Genomic DNA, 21886 nt, shown 5'->3' on the forward strand with positions numbered 1-21886 from the left:
GAAAGAGAGAAAGAGAAAGGAAAGAAATACAATTTTATTCTTTGAGCACTCTGCTGTATACAGATCGCTTTGACGCGCGTTCGGAATGATAATGGAAAAGCAAAATCGTTTCCCGGCGGTGTGTCCTGCTGTTTTCGAAGGTGCGACTTCGGCATCTCATCGTCTGCACACATTGCTGTGTATATGGCGTCGTCTCGAGACGGTGATTGATTGCAAACCGTGAGGCACGTTGAAAACATAACCTTATTGATAATATGTATACGCACTTGTTTCGTCTGCTCTTTCAGCGCTGCGCTGACTGTCTGGCGTCGTTACTTGGTTTGTTTCCGTTGAGGCAGTATTTTCCGGCGCCGCGTATCGCTGACATTTCAAGATATGCTGAGCAGGCTTAGATAAATTTTACCTTTCCGTGCATTGGATGATGGGGCGCGCCGTTTCGAAGAAATTGAAGGCTTCTCTTCGGTCACTTGTTGGGCTGTCATTCCACTTTCGTGCTTGATTTGTCATTAATTGCTTCATTGGTTCTCGCGCCACATATTAGTCAGGTAAGAATGAATAACTTAACTTTCAGTAAACTGACGCCGCGTGCTATATGTGCCATCATACCTGACATACGCCAACTCCGACAGTTGAAAGCTAGCACTGTGCCGCATAGCCAATGCAAAAAAAAAGCACTCGTGCGCCGCACTTTGGATGCACTCTCTAAAACCCCAGGTGGTCGGAATTAAACCGGAGTACCCAGCTGGCATGTAAACCACCAGTTCTTTCTTTATTATTTAGCTTTTCTATAGACCAGCTTAGGTTTCGTTTGCCAGGAGATGTATATGTAATGACGTCATGATGCAGACGGTAGTCACGTCCACAAAACATCGCGATGTTTTGTGGCACTTGCTCCAACTAGCTCGTTGGGTCTGCTACTATGCTGCTGCATCGGGCTGCACAGTGAGTAGCAACATAGCTGCCTATACAGAGCGGATGGGAGACGAGTGTTAATAGGTTGCGTCATCCTGCTAGCACGTTACACGCAAACTGGGGCCGAATTCACAAAGCTTTTCGTTCGTAAGTGTTGTTTTTTCCATTGCCCGGCTGCCTTTGGGGCTCATATATGTCCAGCATCAACATTAGCTCAATTCTCCTCTCACAAAAGAACTTCTAGCGCAAAAGCTTTTCGTGAATATGGGCCCTGGTTCGTAGGAAAGCAATTATAGTAAAGTATTGAGGGCGCTAGCTCTGAGGTTTGCTAGCATTTCTTTTTTCAGGGGTTTCTTGGTCAAGAACATTTATTTAAACCAAGAAATGAAAAGTTTGAAATGTAATGTTATATACGCCGTTAAATTGTAAGGAACTGGGTGTAAAATTAGCAAGCTTTAAGCGGCGCTGACAGCTTGATGCACTCGATGTCGTCTGCTGTCTCGGTTCGAGGGATTTAATCTCCTAATCGCGGAGGGCGCGCCAGTGACACGCATGGCGACCGTAGCACTGGCTGTTTTCCGTAGAAGGCAAAGCACAAACTTTGCGCGTAAATCAAGCGCGCGCCGCTTTCATACTATTTCGCCGCCGTCATTTTTGACGCCAAAAACAGAATTTCCATTCAGCCGAGTACTGCGGCGTGAGGACATTTAAAGCTCTCCTAATGAACCGTGACTAAGACGTATGATTGAAGTTGACTCCAGCGAACAGAAAGAATAGAAACGTTACACCATCCGGCTCTCATTCGTTAGAATTTGATGTTGCTCCGTAATTTTGCATCCAGGAAGAGACCTAACAAAATAGTTCTGAAAGCGTTATATGCTGAGGGAGCAGTAAACACGCCACTTAAGGAGGAAGATATTTACGAGCATCACTTGTTTCTTCTTTGCTTTGTCTCATTTGAGACTAACGCGCTTTACCGTGTGGGATAGCAGTTCCATGTTTTTATTATGCATTATGCCCTGCCTACACTATGTATGAAGGAGGCCTAACTATTTAGGGAAGCCTAACTTCTGCTAAACCTAGATTGAGGTATTGAGCAAGTACTGTATTTATCACTGCAACTTCGCTTAAGAGCTCTTAACTGAGTTTGCCGTGTCTGCCCTCTCCGTTGCGCCGTCATCGTCATGCCCCACCAAGACATCCGCGATTTCACCTTGCCATGCCTGCAAGAAAAACGAAACTTTGTCGCCGAGCCGCCACTAAGTATGAAACTTGGCCTCTGTGGCGATATGTATTAGGTAACCGTACTCGCTCACCGTTGAGCTGTCGCTCAATGTTTTACGCTCGGCTAAAAATGTGATGGCGTGGCGTCTGTGCATTCACATCAGAGGGCACAGTAAGCAATAGCGTAAGGGACAAAGAATACATTGTACATATCGCAACGAAGTTAAATCTCAAGAAGATAGCCCCATTATATCAGGAGCAACAAAGCAAGGACGATGGCGGTGTCTTCTGTGAGACCCGCTGCTGTCGCAGGGAAACGAGTTGAAAACGGCAGAAATCGCTGAATTGTATGTCAGTACAATTGAAATCAGCGGCCTTAAATCGATGACCGGGAGTTCCCTACGTTGAGAACAACTGATAGTCCGTACAGGGACATCAGACAGTACGTTCCCTCGAGTTTTTGTTAACGACAAGATTATCGATTGTTACGCTGATTTTCCCTGCCTCGCAGACGCTTTTCCCGCGTCAAATGCCTGGCCACTCCACTTTAGTTTGTGACGTCAACTCAAACTGGTTAGTCGTCCTTGTGGCGGAAAACGATGACGCAACCACTTCCAAAATCAATCAGGAGTCCCTACGTGTGAGTTGAAAGTTGGCCTCGCCCTTCCCGCGGCAATTTTCAAAACCGTGCGTCTTGCACTGTACTGTCGATCTGCACGGCATGTCAAGTGCGACACCTTATGGCAGCAACGGCCGCGGGGCAGCGGAAACCGCACAACAAAAATCCGTGGCGGCGAGAGATGTGACGCACTGCGTAGGGCGCGGTGGGCGCACTCTCTGAGTCATTGTGCAACATTAAAGCACCTCGCGTCCGAGCGTACGAAAATGTTCCGAGCGTTCGCAAATGGGTTGGGCAACGGACGAAGGTGGGACGTTAAACAAAAAGAAAAGTTGAGAAAGATGCCAGCCTCACTTCTCGGACATTTTCCTACAGTGCGCAGTCGAAGGACTGCTCGGGGCGCATTCGATTTCACCCTGACAAGCCATTCTTCATCCGTCTCCGTGGTGCCGCGTCGGACGGCATTCGCGAATCAAAAGCGGCCTGCTTGCCGTCTGCTCTCTCTTTCTCTTTTTGGCGCCTTCGTCTCTCTCTCTCTCTCTCTGCCGCCGCACTCGGTGCAAATCAACGCCCGCCGCCACGTTTGTCGCTCCGTCGAGTTCTTAAAAGGAGAGCAATGAGGTGGAGCGCCGAGTGAGGTAGGTGGACACGCAGGAAGAACGAGGCCCTCCCGGCGCCATTGTTCTTTATGCCTGAACCTGACCGATGCAACCATTGTCGGGAAGAGCGATAATATCCGAAGGACGGCCAGCGTGGATCGGTCGGTAGCGGCGGCGCGAGCGCCGCCCAATGAAATTCAAACTGTCGTCTGCAAAAGCAGCCTGCCGGAGGAAGCCACCGAACGTTGGCGTCGATGGCAAAAGCTTGTAGAGCTCTGCATACGCACGTTGCATAATTAGTTGTATGCAGTTCTCCACAAAGGTGCAAATAGGTGGAATGGAGCTCGAAAGAAAGACCTCGTTCACGGCGAGGCGCCCAATTATGGCGCCGGTAGAAGAACGGTATTGCAGCTCATGCGCAATTTACGGGTGTCGTGATATGTGTCAAGAAGACGGAAGCTGCCTCTGTGGCATTTCGTATAGACAGCGTATGTATAGAAAGGTCAAGCGCACTTCAAGTGCAACGCACTGAGGATGAAGAAAAGGGGGACTGCATCACGGGAACATAGAGAACAGATCATCAGCACATTCATCGTCAACATGATGTACACAAAAAACAAACGAGATCGTGTTTGTTGCGTTCCCTTGAGAAACAGCCTCGGAGTTTCATTTACAAAGAAATGTTCAGCAGAAATAATAGCTCTATGTTATCCCTGTTCTCGATGCATCTGAGCACCTGCAACAGCTGCAATGGTGCCTCCAGAAATAGGTGGTAATCGAGGCATAGTCTCGAGCTGTCCACCACCACAAAGCGACAGTTACACTCAGGTCCGACGACTATACGGTTGCAATGCTATACCGTGACCTACTGCACGCTTATTCAGACATGTCTTGACTTTGCTCGGGCATGTACGTAAAAGGCATATACGTAAAAGGTCCCAGACATCTCGAAGGGCTGCCGTCCACGCGGTTTTCGTTCCGTGCCTCTCTGTATCGTCAGTGCTGCTCAGAATAAATGAGTCAGAGCGTGGCGCAAAGCAAAAGCACCGGCTCGTGCCAACTCCTCCCTTGACAACTATAGATTTTTTTTCTTGTTCTCTTTGTGCACCTTAAGCCTGTCTTTTCTCGCCGGCGCTTTGACTCGCCGCGGCGGCCTACGTTTTCTGGCGCCTCTCGCAACGGAACCGTAAGTGACAACGCTTGTGACGTCACGGGAGCTCCCGCCTGCTATCTCCATTGCCTCGCATAGGAAGCGAGCAGCACCGTACGTGGGCGTCTCGTTTTCTCCGAACCATCATCTCGCATGCGTGATGTTGGTGTGCTTCGTTTCGGATGGGCGAAGCTGTCCAAGGTGCCGTTGTCGGTTCCTTTTTGTCTCGTCGCTCGTAAAAATCGGAGCGCACGCGATCTTGGGTGTGATGCAGATTGTATTCGTATAGAATAGGCGCGTAAACGTGAGGTAGGTCGGAGGAGACGTAGGGCGTCTTACACAGCACGCTGCACCTCCTCCACCCCCCTCCCTCTCTGCCCCCAAGGATACTGAAATTTGCTAGACCTCGTAGTACTAGGCGAATTCACACCTCGTACTGCCGGTATTCAAACACTTCGTGGTAAATCTGCGTACTTCCATGAACATTTATTACAATGAAGATTAAAATTTTCGTTCTAAAGGACATACTAGCCAATTATCTGTGGCGACAAGGAAAGTTGAGCACGAGACAACATGCTTAACAGGGAGACTATTTAGCAAACATCAAATTGTTACGTTGCAATCCATGTATCGCGAGTAATTGTTGCTTAAAAATAAGATAGGTGCTACCTATATGGCATAGCTCACGGTTTAGCTCTAGAGTCGCCGGCACAGGGCTTCGCTGTCAGGCAACAAAGCTCCGCCCGATCAGTATAGATACGGGCGTTTTGGCATATGTCCCGTATATTGTTTAGTACGTCCACACAAGTGAACACAGTAAGTGCCCTGACTGTATGCGAACAACTTATGATGTCGATTTCTGGGGATTTTAAATTCCAGGATTAAATTCTAATTTTTTAGAAAACAGCGTCGGAATCACCCTGGCAGCTGTAGTCATCGGTGTCAAAATGTTCCCGGATGCCGTCAGAGATCGTTAGCGATACCATGTGACTACACCAGTTTCGAAGTCGGGAGAGCTGGGAAAGCTAAATTGGGCCGAGAAGCAGGAGAGGGGTGGCAAGCCTAACAGAGGGCTTCCTTTTTTTATTTACTGAGAAACAGAAAGAAATCATGCGAGTCTCGGCGTCTATATATGAGCGTTTGGCGGTGACTGCGTGCGGCATCTCTTTTGACGACTGCTACGCGTGGTTATTACTTTTTTTTTTCTTTTCGCCAGGGGGAACAGCTGTCTAAGCGTTGCTTTGAATTGCCGCTGCTGACGTTTCCTGGCCACTCCGGTAATGAGAACGTGTAAGTAACGACTGATGGGGGATGGTGGGGGTTTGTTGGGGGGGGGGGGGAGGTTTTCGTGCGTCGCTTCCTACAGCGCTGCTTCGGGCGCCGCGCATTTCTCCGTGCCGCTAATTTTCTCCGAAAGAAAACACCTGTAAATGACGGCGTTCCGCTAACCGCGATGTCACCGGAACACGCAACCAACCAGGCAAGCCAGAATATATGGGTTTCAGGTTTGTGTCGGGCATTCATCATTTTCATGCTTTTTTTTTTTTTTTCCTCGCAAACCAATGAGCGCATACCAGCGATTTTTATCATTCACGACGGCCATCTCCTACTTAAAGAAAAATCATAATAAAATATATTTCCGCGCAACTTTCATGCCGAAGAGTTCCACACGGTAAGTAGAAGTCGACTGCAGGTCTGGGTGATGTAGATGTCATGGTATTATGGAAGGGTAACGCTAGACACTGAACAGGGAAGTACACGGTTCTGCCACACGTATACATGGGATAGGAAGGGCACAATAGTATATATACCGGAAGCCGCCGTCAGTTTCGCTCCCTTGGGTTCTCTGTGTGGAGTGTTTTGCTTTGAACAATCGATGAGTTCCATTTGACCATTTGAAATCATCTGGATTTTCATACAGGGTCCCAAATAACCATACGTGACATGCAATGTGGAGACTACTGGACATACGAATGTTTCGGATCGAGATAGGTTGAGATTAGAACTCGTGAAAAAAAAAAAGAAGAGCGATGTTCAGGAACGCAGCGCTAGCCGTCGCGCATGCAGTGCAATAGCGACCAGAGAACCATAAGTTGCATTTCACTGGTTGTCTTTGTTGGTTAGTAGAAAGCCGCGGTATGCGCGTATAGGAAACAGTGCCCGGCAGAGAAGTGCGGTGCTCAGGATACTGCGACAGCGTTATGCGGAAATATCCGTGTGCTTCCTTAAGTCAATATTTCGCTATAGTTCACGTTAGGGAAAAGAGGACTGAGAAGTCATGTTTGCCAGTGAAGCATGTTACTCATGGCACCGGTCGCGCGAAGGATTGTTGTCATCATCATCATCATTACACCGTAGGACGAAGGCCACTCCCAGCAAACTTCTATTGTACTACGTCGGCGAACTCCCTTCTATGTCTGCCGATTTCCCAATCTCGCCACAGCATCTAATCCTGCGCCGTATTTTACTGCATTTTCTACCCCCTGGTAGAAAATGCATAGAGGAAATTAGATGATCGTCCTTTGAGTGAACAGACAGTACTAGAGCACCGTCCCCACCGATCATCGACTCAGAAGGCAGTGAAGGCACTTTTGTGCTTTCTCAGAACGTCTGGTTTGCGTGAGCGGCTTTAACTCAAGCAGGGTGTGAGACCGGGCTAGTTTGTACTCCATGCAGAAGTGACTAGCGCAAGAGTAGACACGGGGCACAAAAGGGCGACATGGACAAGCGCTTGCCCTGGTCGCCCTTTTGTGCCCCGTGTCTACTCTTGCGCTTGTCACCTCAGCATTTAACTCAAGTACTGTCCATGCACGTCTCTATACCTTCTCTCCCTTCTCTCTCTTCGCCTTCTATCTCGTCCCCTTGCCCCAGCGTAGGGTAGCCAACCAGACTTTTGACCGGTTACCATCCCTACCTTCCTTATATTCCTCTCTCTCTCTCTCTCTCTCTCTCTCTCTCTCTCTCTCTCTCTCTCTCTCTCTCTCCCCTGGTACCCTAGTCGTTACTCTAGTAGACCACTGGTCGCCTGCTCTACACATTACGTGAATCCTTTATTCCTTAACCTCAACTAGAGTACCAGATACATTCATTTCCTTTATTCACTCGACAGCTTACCCTGCGTCAGCTTAAGCTTGGATTCACACGCACTGATTCAGTCTGCAGGTGAGCATGACGAAGGCTCGGTGCCGCCGAATCACGTCGCATTATGCATGTATGGACGCAGCATAGATAAGCTTCTAACGGCTCGATTCGTCGCCGCACAACCACGGTAACGCTCGTATGCGGACTGATTATTAGCTACCAGCCACATCGTGGGAATCCAGCTTATAACCGTCACTCGCGCAAATGATTTTTGAGCGCGGATAGCTTTTACGCGCATAGAATGCTTCTGCAATTGGCCCAGGCGGCTCTCTCGATTTAATAGAGAGAACAAATTGAAGGAAGTGAACGGAGGAAGAACAAAGGCGAGAAATGGAGTTGCAGGGACACGTACAAGAAGCGCTCGCTCAAAGATGCCTTATATATATATATATATATATATATATATATATATATGGGCACACGTCTTTCGCACCGGTCTGCCAGCCTGTCCGGCGCTCGCGCGAGCGGTTGAACAACTCGCCGGTGCTGTTCGTGGTTCTGTTCGCGGGCGCGTTTTCGCGATTCTACGTAGGCGTGGCGTTTCGCGTGTGCCCCCACCGCCACGACGAAGTCACGCGTGGGCTGGGCTTGACGGTTTCCTCCGTTCTTATTACTATCCTTATTTTTTTCTCTCTCTCTCTCTCTCTCTGGCGGTGTCGAACGAAAGGGGCGAGCCGCCGCCGCCGCCGCCACCGCGCTCTTCCTAATTCCGAGTGACAAAGCCAGATGGATGCGCGCCCGAGTCGCCGGTCCGGAAAAGCGCGCGCCAATGTCACTGCCGTCGCCGCTTCGCGCCGGTTTTCTTGCTCTGCGTTTTCTGCTATACTTAAGCAGCCGAAAACGGAGACGATGACGAAGCGCGCGAAACGCGCAGCTAGCTCCCCCCCCCCCCCCCCCCCCCCCCAGGTCGGGAACGTATATACTCACGCGTCAGTCACGAATGCGATCGACGCGACGGCGGCGCAGTGTATAGGATTCGTCGCTTCCACGCCTGTCCGGTGTAGAGCGTCCAGTGATCACGCGTTATTTTCGACTCGCGGGCCTCGCCATTCTTTTTTGGACTATTACGCGAACAATTGCTCACTTTCGTGCGCGGTTACGTCACATTAACATCGCCATGAAACACCGAACGCTTCTGCAATACTGTTTTCATGAAATATGATTCGATTGCAGTGCCGTGCACCGAGTTGGTACAGGTAAATGGTAAATGGCAGTGTTATCAGTCCGAGATGGCGGCACTCAAACGCTTCCGTGAACTAGCGACACTTCTTCAGCAACGTACTGATTTGGATTAGCGGTGCTAGTTGATCGCCTACTCTCTTGTTCCCTGTCTCGCGCTGTTAGAATTTATGCGTTCGTGAGCCTTCAACGAAAAAAAAGAGAGTGGGAAAGCTACTCGTCCAATATTTCATTTCAGGGACTTGCAATGTCACGTTCGCCGCCGTCAGTGCGACAAACTGAAACGTAACAGACAAGCTGTACCAGATTGAAATGTTTTGTTTTAATGAGGGCCGTCATAATACAAGGATTTTTTTTGCTCAGCTCTACTCCTTTCTTATCAAGGCCCTTATCAGCCACCAATAAAGGCCGGCCGATTCCAGAGGTGACATAAGCTGTTCGTCTTTCAGACCACTGACGAAGCTCTTGAAGGAATATCACTGGTATAGAAGCAATACATTAGCCCAGAATCCATGCGAATAAATCCAAGAAGAAAAAAAAGGAAACGGACACATTGGGAAGCCGACTGCATTTTTTTCGTGCCTTCGACAGTGCTGTATCCTTACTCGCAACAGACAAGTCGGCTGATACAGCGAATGTATTTGATTATTTTTCTTTCAGATTACTCCCTTTAGTGACAAAGTTCTTATAACGTCGCCGCTTTCTCCGGTCACGATATAAAGTGCGACACCGCTCTCGCTTAAAGCTGAAGGTCGCCCAACCCGCCCGATATGCCGAACGATATACTCCATACTGCACGCGTAGCGCTTCACTTCCCTGTCTGCGGCGCGGTCGACGGGGTATTAAACTTTCGCCACCTATAGTGATCGGTGCTTCAGGACAGCAGATCCAAGGCGCAAACGAGGAAGAATCGATAGAAGCAGCTACGCGGAAGATCGGATGCAACGACCGGTGACAAACCGACGAACGGCTTCGTATATATATATATATATATATATATGCATGCCCGTACATCACGCAGGGTCTGCTGTCCGCGGCGATGTTCGTTCACCTTTCGTGGAAGAGTTGACGGCAGGCGCGCCGAATGGAGTCGAACGGGAACGAACAAAGAGAAGAAGTCGCCGAGTTTTTCTCATTCCTCTACCGGTGCCGTGCCACGTATCCGTTGTCGGGTTTCCAACGCCCGCGTGAGCGAGGGTATACGTGGTGGGATGCGAGCAACGCGCGGATATAAGTTATTTCCGATTCAAGAAGCCGCATCTGTCTCTCTCTCTATTATTTTTTTTCCTTTCCTCGAGAAAAGAGGAAGCGACGGCCTTCGGCCTCGGCGCAGTTCATTTGGCGCTCAACGATGATCGCCGACGACGCGCGGCTCGCGCGAAGGGAGACAGGCGCGCTTCGTCCGCCTCGCTTTTTGGCGTCTCTGTTCGAGCTCGTCTCGGTTAAATACGCAGCGCTGGTAGCTTTAGCGGAGGCGGCAAAGAGCGTAAGCGAGGCTTGCTCGATCTCCGCGCTGTCTGACGAAACTTTCGATCTGCGCGTAAGCTCCTTTCTCGGAGCCCGCTTGCACGCGTACTACGTGAAAAAGAAGGCGGTGCCGGTCGTCCTCTGCTGCGACTTCGACTGTGCTCGACTGGAGGCGCAGCGAGGGAGACGCGTTGTCTTCCGGCTTCTTGCAAGACGAAGAGGAGGCCTCCTCGTCTTCGTGTCTGCATCTCGTTTTTTTTTTTTCTTTCTCTCTTGTCGCATTCTTTCCTACTTCTTCTTCTGGCTTGGACCGCTTGCCTTGTCGTTGCGGGTTTATTTGGGCGTGGGCGCGTCCACGTCAAACGAGGAGAAGAAGACATCTCACTTGTCGGCTCTGTCGAGGCGCGCCATCGGACTGCAGCCGTCGCGGCCCCGCGGTGGAGTGCTCTTGCTCGCGCCGCCGACGCGTGTCTTTCTTTCCCCTACCTCTTGTTTCGCGCTTTATTTTCTCCTCGCCCGTCATTCTTTTGCCTTAGGTCGATGCGGCCAAGGTGGCCAGATGCCATGCAAAGGTGTGCTCCTGCTAGCTGCTTTAAGCTCTCGCGTCTTTATTTTTTGTCGATAGTGCAGACCGACGCGTTTACAAACGCTTACGCACGAACCACCAAGTCGAGGGTTTCGGAAGAGCGGAGTTCGATCAGCCATTCATAATGACGCTATGGCTAAGAGCATATGCTTGTACGTGTCAGTTTTTCGCCTACACTGCACTGTAATCTCGAGGTGCTTGGTATCCTCGTGGGACAGGTTTAGCGAAGCCGCAAGTTTCTAGGTTCTTAATAGGTCGAGATGCTGGTAACCTTGACAGACTTACGAGAGCACAATCGCTCGTAAGGAATGCAACTGAAAAACCTATAGGAAGAGCGAGCGTCCAAGAAGAAAGAATTTGATGCGCCGCGGTCGGCATAATTCACGGCCTCTGTATCTGCTTCACCTCACGAATAAAGAGGCACCAGGCATGACTTATCTTTTAAGTTTACGGTCAGGAGACTACAAAGTAACACTTACGCCCGCGGAATACTCACGCACAGACTCTACCCAACGCTACAAGGATACCACTGCCCAATGTGCGGCGTACTGGACGCCTTGGCGCACCTGATCCTCGAGTGTCCATGGCATCTAGACACAGACGCACCGCCTTCACCGAAGGACTGTAACGCCAGACAAGAAAGTGAAGACCTCATCGGAACATAGGAAGCCAAGCTCGTCTCCGAGGACCTGGAACAACAACGACGCCTCATCGCCAGGGCCAAGGAGGCAGCGAAGGCCAGAGGGTTCCAGGAATGAGGAGACCTCTCCGAGGCTTACTCCAGGATACTGTTTCGAAAATAAACGTATATTCCCCTTCCTCCTCCTTACGGCCTTTTGTTTCTAGTGTTAAAGATAACATTGCACATGCATCGCGTTTCTCACTTCAGAAAAAAATATTTAGTCTTTTACAAGATGGCGTTGATCCGCATATTTACATGCTCCTGACCATGTTTCATCGCCTCATTGGGTCCCTACAGCATGAACTGGAGGCATGAGCGGAACATCCCAAATCGGCTTGAGCGGTCGTCGGAGATGGCATGGAATTTCTCTGCATGAAATGAACTCCGTAACAGCTGTATCCCAATAGCTAGAAACCACGGGTTTTTGTTTACAACGAGTTCGAACACATCATACTACAACGATCCTGGCATCTGGTTCCCCGTTCTTGCCTCTGCCTGCTATTTACTTTCATTCATTTCTAATCGGAATGGCTCAGGATGGCATGCGCAGTGTGTATGCGGCTGCTAAGAAATTATCGCTCATTTATTCTGCCAACGTCCCAGATTCTACTTTCTGAGAAATCCACTCTCTCCAAGGCGTTAAATGCGACTATGCGACCAACTACTGTCCATTAAGAAAATATTGTAACCGCAGCCTCACCGTTCGTCAGCCGACAGGTCAATACACATGCCGATATACCTTCTACAACCCTCCATACCTATCGAGGGTACACGGAGGAATGAGCTACATAAACGCTACAAAAAAAAAAAAGCATTTGTTGCCGTGACGAAAAGAAGTTTCTCGTCGAAGCGGTTGCTAGCTCCAAGTTGAGGCTTTCCTTGTTCGGCCGTTTTGGATCACTTCATGTCTCCATCCTCTAGTTAAGCTCTTGGCTACTAGATCTGCGCGCTACTCCAAAGGCGGGACGCTGTTCCAGCGCCTGCGCGTGTTCATCAACCCTACTTTCGGTCCTTTTATTTTACCCTTTTCTTCCCCAACTCCATTGTGCACAGGGGAATCGACACAACGCCTCTTCTGATTAGGAATGCTTAACAGCCTTTCTCGCAACTTCTCTCTCTCTCCCTCGCAGACGAACGACGAAAATTCCCGAAGCATCGCACCTCAATCTGGAGCTATCCGCTATCCTATAACACCATATATAACCAAGTTTCTCCAATAACAAGACCAACAGTGCTTCCGCCATTGCGAACGGTTACGCGCCCGAAGATATAGTCGAATCGCTTCATTTGCGTTTTCTTTTTTTTTTTTTAACGCTATATAGCAACGGCCCGTCGCTCTTCTTGAAAGACCCGCGCAGCGCCCTCGTCTTCGAACATTCAGCCCCTAAGCGGTTGGCCACGCTACACCGCCCTACCCCTTCCCCTCCATCCACTCGCCATCTAACTCCTTCACCGTACGCGTATAAGAAGTGTTCTCGAGGAAGTAACGCTCCCTCTTCTTCCTTCTCTTAGTCCTAACATACACCTCACACAGTGTTCAAGACGCTTCCAACGAACTCCAACGGATCGTTGCTGCGACAAGAAGCGGCTTCTGTTGCCTTCGTGCTTTGAGGAGCGCAAAAAAAAAAAAAAAAAAAAACTGCGACAAAGGTGGAGACTAAAAAAGTATAAGGGATAAAAAAAAATGTCGGAAAAGGGGCGCGAGGTCATGTGGCAGCGGTGACGTCGGCAGCAAGGAGGCCAGAACGCCGTCGCCATAAGACAGGCTTCGATGCGCGCATTGGTACGCGGGCTATTCTCCGCTTAGGGTTAATCATCCTCGGCCTATGCTAACAATCAGTCTGGTTGTTTTGACGGGAAGCTAAAAAGAACAGCATGGACTTCACTGATATCTGTCTGCGCTTCACTACGTTATTGTCAAAAGAGACAGGGAGAGGTACATCATTTTCCTTTCTGGTAACTTCTTTCAGGAACTAGGTGCTGCAAGGTTCTTGGAGAGAGAGAGAGAGAGAGAGAGAAGAAAAACTCAGGCGACTCATCCGTTTGCTTGGTGTACATTGCATTGATGGTCTGAATATAGAATTTTGCTGAAGTTGGCTTGCCCGAGAAAGTAAGAAAAAGAATAAGATAGAGAGAGAGAGAAGGAGAATATGATGGTGGCCGTGCAGATTATCGTGATTTACACCGGCTCTTGCAGCTTTCGAAATGACAAAAGACCAGTTATATCATAAGCTACCGCGGCACCGTCTTCCCGTCCACATGTTGGGGTATTCATGTTGTGGCAGCTCAATTCGTCAGAGCATCGCACGCGTAATGCGAAGACGCGGGTTCGTATCCCAACGGCGGCCAGTTGTTCTTTCACCACTTTCATTTCCATTAATTTATCATTACTTTAACTCAATTAGTAAGTACAAGTAATTTCCACTATGTTGTCCTTGGTACCTTTGTTTGTTGGCTTCTTATGATATGATCAATAAAAATCGGGCCCCTCGGTTCCCTTTCTTCTCTTTCAAAAGGGCAGTTAGTAATTTAAAAAGAATGATGGTCAAAAACACGATCTGATTATGAGGCACGCCGTAGTGGGGGACTCCGGAAATTTGGACCACCTGGGGTTTTTTAACGTGCACCTAAATCTAAGTAAACGGGTGTCTTCGCATTTCGCCCCCATCGAAATGCGGCCGCCGTGGCCGGAATTCGATTCCGCGACCTCGTGCTCAGCAGCCCACCACCATAACCGCTAAGCAACCACGGCGGGTACCAGTTAGTAATTTCTTAGTGCTTTACTTGGTAACTTATTATTCTGCTTAGAAATTAAGACATATGAAAAAAGCACAAACTGACGACTGCTAATCGCGACTCGAGGTGACAAAAATTGTTCGGTTCACGTGAAGCCCTCCATTAATTTTTGAATATCGTTAGATCACCTTGTACAGTGTAGAGACTGTCTATCCGAGTATGCGCTTAACTACTGGAAAACGCTCGCCTTGCCATTTTCCATTTATCTTGTCTGGTGTATGTACGCGCAAGGAGAGAGCCTCGTGCCACAAACTAGCAGAGCTCGAGTTACCGTGACTGCGCATCACAGGGATTTCATCTGTCGTTGTTTAATCAAACACTTCGTGCTGATTATGTCAGTGACTCAGTGTGGTCGGTGCTGGTGGCAAAAGTTGCGTGCTTCTGTGATTGTCTTGAGAGAAAGTTGGTGAAGAAAACCGCTGCTGTTGAGTACATGAAATGTCCTGCGTATTCGGCATACGCGCACATTTCTGGGTTTTTAAAGAAATTGCGCACAGTAATCCTTAGTGGGCAAATATAATTTTCCTATCCCGTCGTCTCCCACTCCTCGCTCTCACACTGTGCGCATGGAAGATTGTTTACTATGATGTGTTGGTCATCATTGTGGTTCGTCATTCAATATATACATAAAACAGGGGGGGGGGGGGGGGGGGTCGTGAAGTAGAAGCCAACCTGCCGGTGCCTTCTTGAGATTCCCACGACCGTACGTACCCACGGTGACACAAAGACATAGATGGAAATGGCACAGATGCAAGGCATTCTCGTCCCTTACCCCAGTGACAGAGTTCACTCGAGTTAAGAAATAATCTAATGTTATTCTCACAACAAAATACACGCAGCACCAGCTCATTTTTTTCTTTTCTTTTTTTATAACGCTGTGCTCCACGTCTTCGCACACTTTCAAGTAAACACACCAACTACTGCACCTGTCATTTCTATTTGTGTTGTTCCCTTCTGAGAGTACGGCGCTTCTCTGAAGCTGCACACCACTACTACGAAGGCAGCGACGCGAGAGAATGTTTTGTTGGGCCCGCTTCAGACCCTGTGTACGCCTTCCTCTACACGGCGCCATGTCTTCTTCCTCCCTGTACTTTTCGAAGACCGGGGCTTTCCCGAGGCGTCCCTCTCGCCTCCCCACTAAACGCAGCCCTTTTTCCCTGGGCTTTGGGAACGGAAGGGTTGGGCCACGAATCTCCGTACTCCGCACCTCCTCTATTTTTTCAGCCCCCTCATTTTTTTTAACGACGAGAGTTTTTCTTTTTTCTTTCTTTTTCTACGTATATATTTCGCTTCGCTCGCTGCTTTACTACTTTCGTTCTGTGCCTATTGGGCTGCCTACCCTAACTACCTCTCAACATTTTTTTTTGCCTATGCCATTTTATTTTTCAATCCTTCGCTTGTGTGTTGACGCATCGGTGGAAGGGCAAGAATGAAAAAAATAATAATGATGGAGGGAAGCAGCGCATTCAGTAGAGTGAGAGCTGCAGGCTATATTTGCTTTTTCATTTTCTTTCAGGTATTTATAGATTGGTGTTTCGCAAAACTCATTCACCCCTTTCGGCTCCCAAAGCATATCCCCCCCCCCCTTTATTTTTTTTCATTTGACTCGAGCTGCCCGCACTCGGCATTATTTTTTATGCAACGAAAGCGCCTTCCCGTTCTTTGTTTGGCGCCGTACGAACACAAGGCAATCCATCTGTACGTGTGTGTATGGCGCGGATTGAGGTGAGTATAAAAAAGGGTGGGGTTGTTATAAAAAATTCGAGATGAAATAAAAGCTCGGAGCGAATGAAGGGCTCCGCGTGGGGACAAAAAAGGGACCATCTATATGCCGCACGAGACTGACCCCACTGCCAACTTCCCTGCTTGTTGCTTGAGACTTGCGAATTTCTATTTTGCGTGCTTTTAGTTGCTTACTCTAGAAAACGCCTTTCCCATGCCTACGTTTGGTTTGTTTAGAGGGCATATTGTTGGGTGCCAGCTAAGCGCTTCGTGCATGTGTTGCGTTTATGTGTGTCATGTGTGCGCGTGCGTGTGTTTTTCTGTGTGTTTCTTGCGGAGCCTGTGTACCTATAGCGCACAAAGTCGCTACGATGCTCATGCGCGTACAGGAAGTAGTATTTCTTTCTGCTGTTGGAGGAGCTGTTATGTGAGCCATCGTTTAGTAAAAGCTTTCTGACTCAGACTAAGCGATGGGAAATATCTGAAAGCGTCGAGGGGTGTTTAGTAATTCTACGCTAAACTTGTTGACAAGGCGCATAAAAAGAGAGAAAGGGGGATATGAAAGAAACGAGAAATAACATGGAGGCCAGAAAATTCAGTTTGCTATCCTGCACTGGGGGACGGAGTAGGGCGAGGTTAGAAAGATAAAAAGAAGACATAGTGTAATTACCATTTGTACGTGACAAGGGTGCAACTAGAAAGAGTAATTCGTTTTCGCAATTAATGACATCATTCTCACTTTCGAACACACTTACATTCTTTTTGTTCTCTTTATCATCGCATTCACCTGGAGTATCAAGCCAGGAAAACGTCTCCAGTTTTTAATAGGCGGTCATCGTCAATACAGCAATTTCTTTCCGAGTCTATACGACGTACGAAGGCACTCTCGAAGAATATTTGCCTCTAAAGAAGGCCTTGACTCCAGCTGGTTTCACGCAAGCTTCCTTTACGTGAACTCGACAGGAGCGGGTCGAGTCAGAAGTCGAGTCGACCCAGCCTGACCCGGCAGCATTTACATGTCCCTTGCCGAGCGGGTTGGGCAAGTCAACCCACCGCTTGAAAGCGGACTGACCGAACTCGCGTCGATGCTCGCACAACCTGACCTGCTCGCCTTTAGGCCTACGCGAACGCCACCACTGGACTTTCTGCCCGACTATAGCCGGCTCGACCCTACTTTACTGAGTTCTCGTAAGCATACGGAGAAGGTCGCACTCAACATCGTAACGGACACAAAAACGCGTAAAGAGAGAGAGAGAGAGAGAAGTTTAATGATACGAAATGCCGAGAGGTCGGGCATAAAGTTTCTTGTTAAAAGCATAGTTTGTAGTAACCATAAAGTTTCTTGTTAAAAAAATACAGTTACTGCAAACTGTGCTTCAAATTCGCAAAACTGCCATATGGATTTTTTATTTAATTAGACGTGGAAGCATGGGAAGGTAGGCTACGTCAGAGTCGGCTATCCCAAAATCCCACATTCGTTACGCAAAAAAAAGAAAAAAAAAGAAAGAGAAAGAAGAAAATTTCAGAAAACGCGATACACACACGAACACAAGCGCACAAAGATTGTCTCCTCTACGGGCACCAGCACCGAAAGCATAATTTTGAGCATCTCTGTTTAGGGCCGATCAATGTCACATCATTTTTTCCCCCGTTTCCTCACCAGTTGCGTCACTGTCGCGTTTTCCTTTCCCTCCCTGCCTCCAACCTAAATCGTCTTTCTGTATTTTGCTTCCCTATCGTACTGCCTTCCGTCCCACCCTTTATTTTCTGCACCGCACAATCGCTTCCCTCCCTCGCCGCCTTGTCTCCAAACGCAGGCTGCGCGAGAAGTGGCGGTTACGTAAAACAGGACGCAGGAGGCGCTTCTGGCTTTCCCTTGCCGTCGCGGTTGGAAATCCTGGGGTCAAAGCACTTTTTTCTTTGCCGCAACGGCGGGCGCGGCCCGTTCGCGGGTGCTCTCTGTGCTTTTGTGCGCCTTTCGCTTCTTTTTGGGCGGCCTGCACGCCGCACGCGGGCCACGGCGCGAGCAGATGTGCTCTTTACCCTTTTCGCGACCTTTGCCCGCCCTGCGCGGGTGCGTGTGTGTGCGTGCGTGCGTCTGTACGTGCGCGTGTGTGTGTTCGTGGCGTGTGTGTGTAGGTGGCGTGCGTTTGCCGCCTGCCATCGGAGCCGTGAAGATCCGAGAAATAAAATAGAATGTCAAAGGAAGAGAGACGCGTGAATGTTACGCGGAACGACGAAAGCAAACGAGACTCCTTCGTGTGTCTGTGTGCGCGCGAGTTAGAGAAGTCTGTAGGTCGCAGACGTTGCGGAGAATGGCGGCTGGCGGGATTTCCCGCAACCTTGTATCGAGACTGGAGAGAATCGAGCATTCGCTTGTCGCGAAGAGAGGCTTTCTTTCTGTAGCGGCCCGTTTTGGGCTAAGCGATGCTGCTGCGGCCGAGGGTGTCTTGCTTGTCGGCACATGTGTTCTTGGGGAACATCTATACGCTCAGCTTTTTTTTTTTCTTTCTTTTTGCAAAGCCTGCGAGGCTCGGTTGGCCAGTATTGACAAAATGATGCGAGTGCATTGTTCCGTATTTCGACATGCGTCTTGAGAGAAAAAGGAAGAGAGAAAAAAAAGGAAACAATTACTTTCCGAGCACGGCGAGAGAATCGGAAGTTTATAGATGGAGCGACCATGGAGTGTAGGAAATATCGGCGCCATAATTGCAAAGTCAGGTGCTGTATCTTAAGACGTATCGAACATGAAACTTTGGACATCAAAGGTTAATTGTCACTGAACCGTCTCGGAGGCAGCCTTAACCTGCGTAGTTTACCGTTGTATGTGCGGAATTAAATTATACGGCTACCTAAGAAGCGTTCTTACCGCTCGCAGTGTAGTACAGGCTGTAGGGTAAAGCGACCGTGTGCAGGTTAAGTCGTGAACAGAGCGGAGGACGACATTTCCGTCGGGTAAACACCACCGCTTGATGGTGCAACGGGAAAACTATGGAACACGCGTCGTGTCTCAGGTGCTAGTATATGCCGCAACGCTTAAAGCTTCTTGTTTTTAAACATATAGAGGGCGGCGACACGTACTATACACAAAAAGAGCATGCAAACACATTGACACTTCGTTGCGTTTTGGCCATTTTCCACTTCGAACAATACTATTAGGGGAGCAGCATTTGAGAACTTGCCCTCAATTATTAATATCCTCTGGCAAGAAAGCTCACGCGAGTAAAGTTTGTTGGCGATGTTCTGTACGTTTATTTAACTATAACCGACAGCTGTGCCTCTGCAACTTCCTGCTTTAACGCTCAGCAAAAGCTGTTGACTTCTTCTTGCTGGCATACATGCATCGCTCTGATGCGGATTCACGCATGTGACGTCGCGGCTTCAAGCGCTCAGGGTCTGGCCTTGTGAGCTCCGGAGCCCCGCGATAGTACTGATGCAACGCCAAAGCACAGTGCATTGTGGATGTTTCACAGGTCGATGGCCTTTTCGATAATGTGCAATTCCCTTATTCCTATCTTCCATTTCTATGTTTCTATCTCCTCCTCTTGGAAGAGTAGGCAGGTACTGTGTCTCTTCCGGGCGCAGTTGCCAGCTTGCTCCTTGTTTTCACATTGCTCTTTAAAGTGTATATATGTTTTCACAGCAAACAATATGAATATTTTCGCTAACTGCAATTGACCGCCAAATTTCGCGTATATACTTAAGCCTATGTTTATTTTTTCGTTTCCCTTTAAGTTGCTCCACCTTTCTTTTATTTGTCTTTTAGTTAATTGTGCGTAATCTACTTTATTACTGACGAGCCGTTTAGAGGGGCGGGCTTCGATCGCGCATCGTATCTAAATGTAACAGACAACATCCATTATAGTACGAGCAAGATGTTATTCCTCATCAGGAAGTGAGCAATATGCTATCAGACGTATACAACTGTCTCTGTTGAATTTAGTGCACGATGTTTGCCTGAACTTTCGGTTAATCTCTCTCGCTCTCTATTTCAGGGCGCATTGATCCTCCGCGAGGACTGGGCGACCTTTCAGCAATACCTCTGCTCTTAGAAAATGCGTGATAACCGGAAATCACCATGTGACACCCTGACCACCAGCCGAGGTAAGTAACGTTAGGCTACACACTGCGAGCAGCGTACAAAGTACAAACGACCCTGCACGACACGGTCATCCTCTCACTTCTTAGGGTCTTTCACGCTGGTCGCAACAAGCTACCGAAGCGAGTCAGCGTCTCCAAATGTTTCACAACGGACGCTTTATGTTGCAAACATGAGTGATAAAAAAAAAAACGCGTACACACAGGTCGATTGCGTCTACGCTTCATAGTATTTTCAACTCATATTAAATGTATGAATGACATCTTCTGAGACCCTAGGTTACCATGGCGTCTCTTCTGCAATGACCTTAGAAAAAAAAGGGGAGGAGGGATAAAATTTCGTTTGATACGCATAAAAGAAAACAAAACGAACACAATGAAACAGCATACCAGGGTACACAGTAACCTGCTTGCGTATTGTGCGCTAAGTGCAAGTGTGAAGAGGCCAATGATCAGTCATCTTCTGTGCCACTGTTCTCGCTTTGATAACCAACGTCAGACTCTCCAGTGTGCCTTGAGTAGACTGGACGACAGGCCATTTACAGAAGCAAATACCTTGGGAGCCTGGCCTCACAGTTCACTATCCCAGAGAGCAGTTCGAGCGCTTCTTCACTACCTGAAAGCAACTGAGTTGAGTGCCCGACTATAGACATCCTGCACCTAACTTGGTGCATGTGAACGTGCGGTACAGACTCATGTTTTCTCTCTCTCTCTCTTTCACTCCCCATTCCCCTCCCCACGTGTAGGTTAGCAAAGTGGACTCAGTCTGGTTAACCTTCCTGCCTTTCCTTCTTCCCTTCTCTTTCTCTCTCTGGTTGCATAATTTTGACCGATGGTGTGGCGGTGACGCAAAGTCTATCACCGTATTGTAGATGGACGCGGAATCGAGGCATGGTACCCCTCCTCAGGTGTCACTTAGGACCATATCGGTTATGGTTACGAGCGACGAGGCTAGACCTGCAGACCGCCAGAGGCGTATACCCAGCTTTACCTGCGAACGCCTACGCACGTCAGTATAAAAAAAACAAAAATGAAGTTCTCTGTCTCGATATCTCCGATTCTTTCGGTATACGCCCAGGGCTTCACAGTTCGTTGGCCTCCGCGCATGACAAACGCAAGAACCTTTCCGCGTCTTCGCTTTTCAAGGGCAAACGTTCGTGTATGTGGAGTCGAAGTTCAATGACTATAGATGCGTGATCGAAGAAAGGAAACCGCCGCGCGCTGCGTTCTTTCACCGCACAGAAGCGTCGCATGCAGACACGCTCTCGAGTCGGCAGCCCCGTTCGCTTTCAGTCCAACGCCGAGTCAAGTTTTCGCTATTTCTCGCAGCGGGGCCCCGCCACCGCCGCGGCTAGGTCACTCACCGTCCGCGTCATTGTCGTCAAACACGCGGCATCTTCGGCACCGCGCATTGTGCATCCGCCGCTTGATTCACACGCAACAACAACACTCCCGGTGTTGAGTGCCCACTCGTGTAAATGTAAACTCGCTCTCGTCAACCCCCCTCCCTTTGGCGTGGAATAAGCTTCCCCCGAAAAGGGCCGCACGCCCGTAAGTGCACGAAAGAAAACAGAATAATAATAAAAAAGTGCCACGGGCTTACTTTCCCGCGAAATTTGTGCGCTTATAACGTTGGCGATGCGGCACACAGGCGGAAAGGGGCGCCGCCGAGCGACCGACGCGTTTTCGCAACTCGAAGCGATTTTCGGCT

The 21886-nt window shown here is 48.9% G+C and overlaps 1 protein-coding gene across 1 annotated transcript in view; it reads left to right on the forward strand.

Moving 5' to 3' along the window:
• The window catches only part of LOC129381746 (uncharacterized), a 335073-nt gene that overhangs the window by 240123 nt on the left and 73064 nt on the right, over positions 1-21886 (forward strand). Inside the window, exon 4 of the mRNA XM_055064848.1 lies at positions 20073-20181. Coding sequence (XP_054920823.1) covers positions 20073-20140 — 68 coding nt within the window. The 3' untranslated portion in view covers positions 20141-20181. The remainder of the gene's footprint in view (positions 1-20072; positions 20182-21886) is intronic.

Source organism: Dermacentor andersoni, chromosome 3 (assembly GCF_023375885.2).
Source record: "Dermacentor andersoni chromosome 3, qqDerAnde1_hic_scaffold, whole genome shotgun sequence".
Classification (NCBI taxonomy): domain Eukaryota; kingdom Metazoa; phylum Arthropoda; class Arachnida; order Ixodida; family Ixodidae; genus Dermacentor; species Dermacentor andersoni.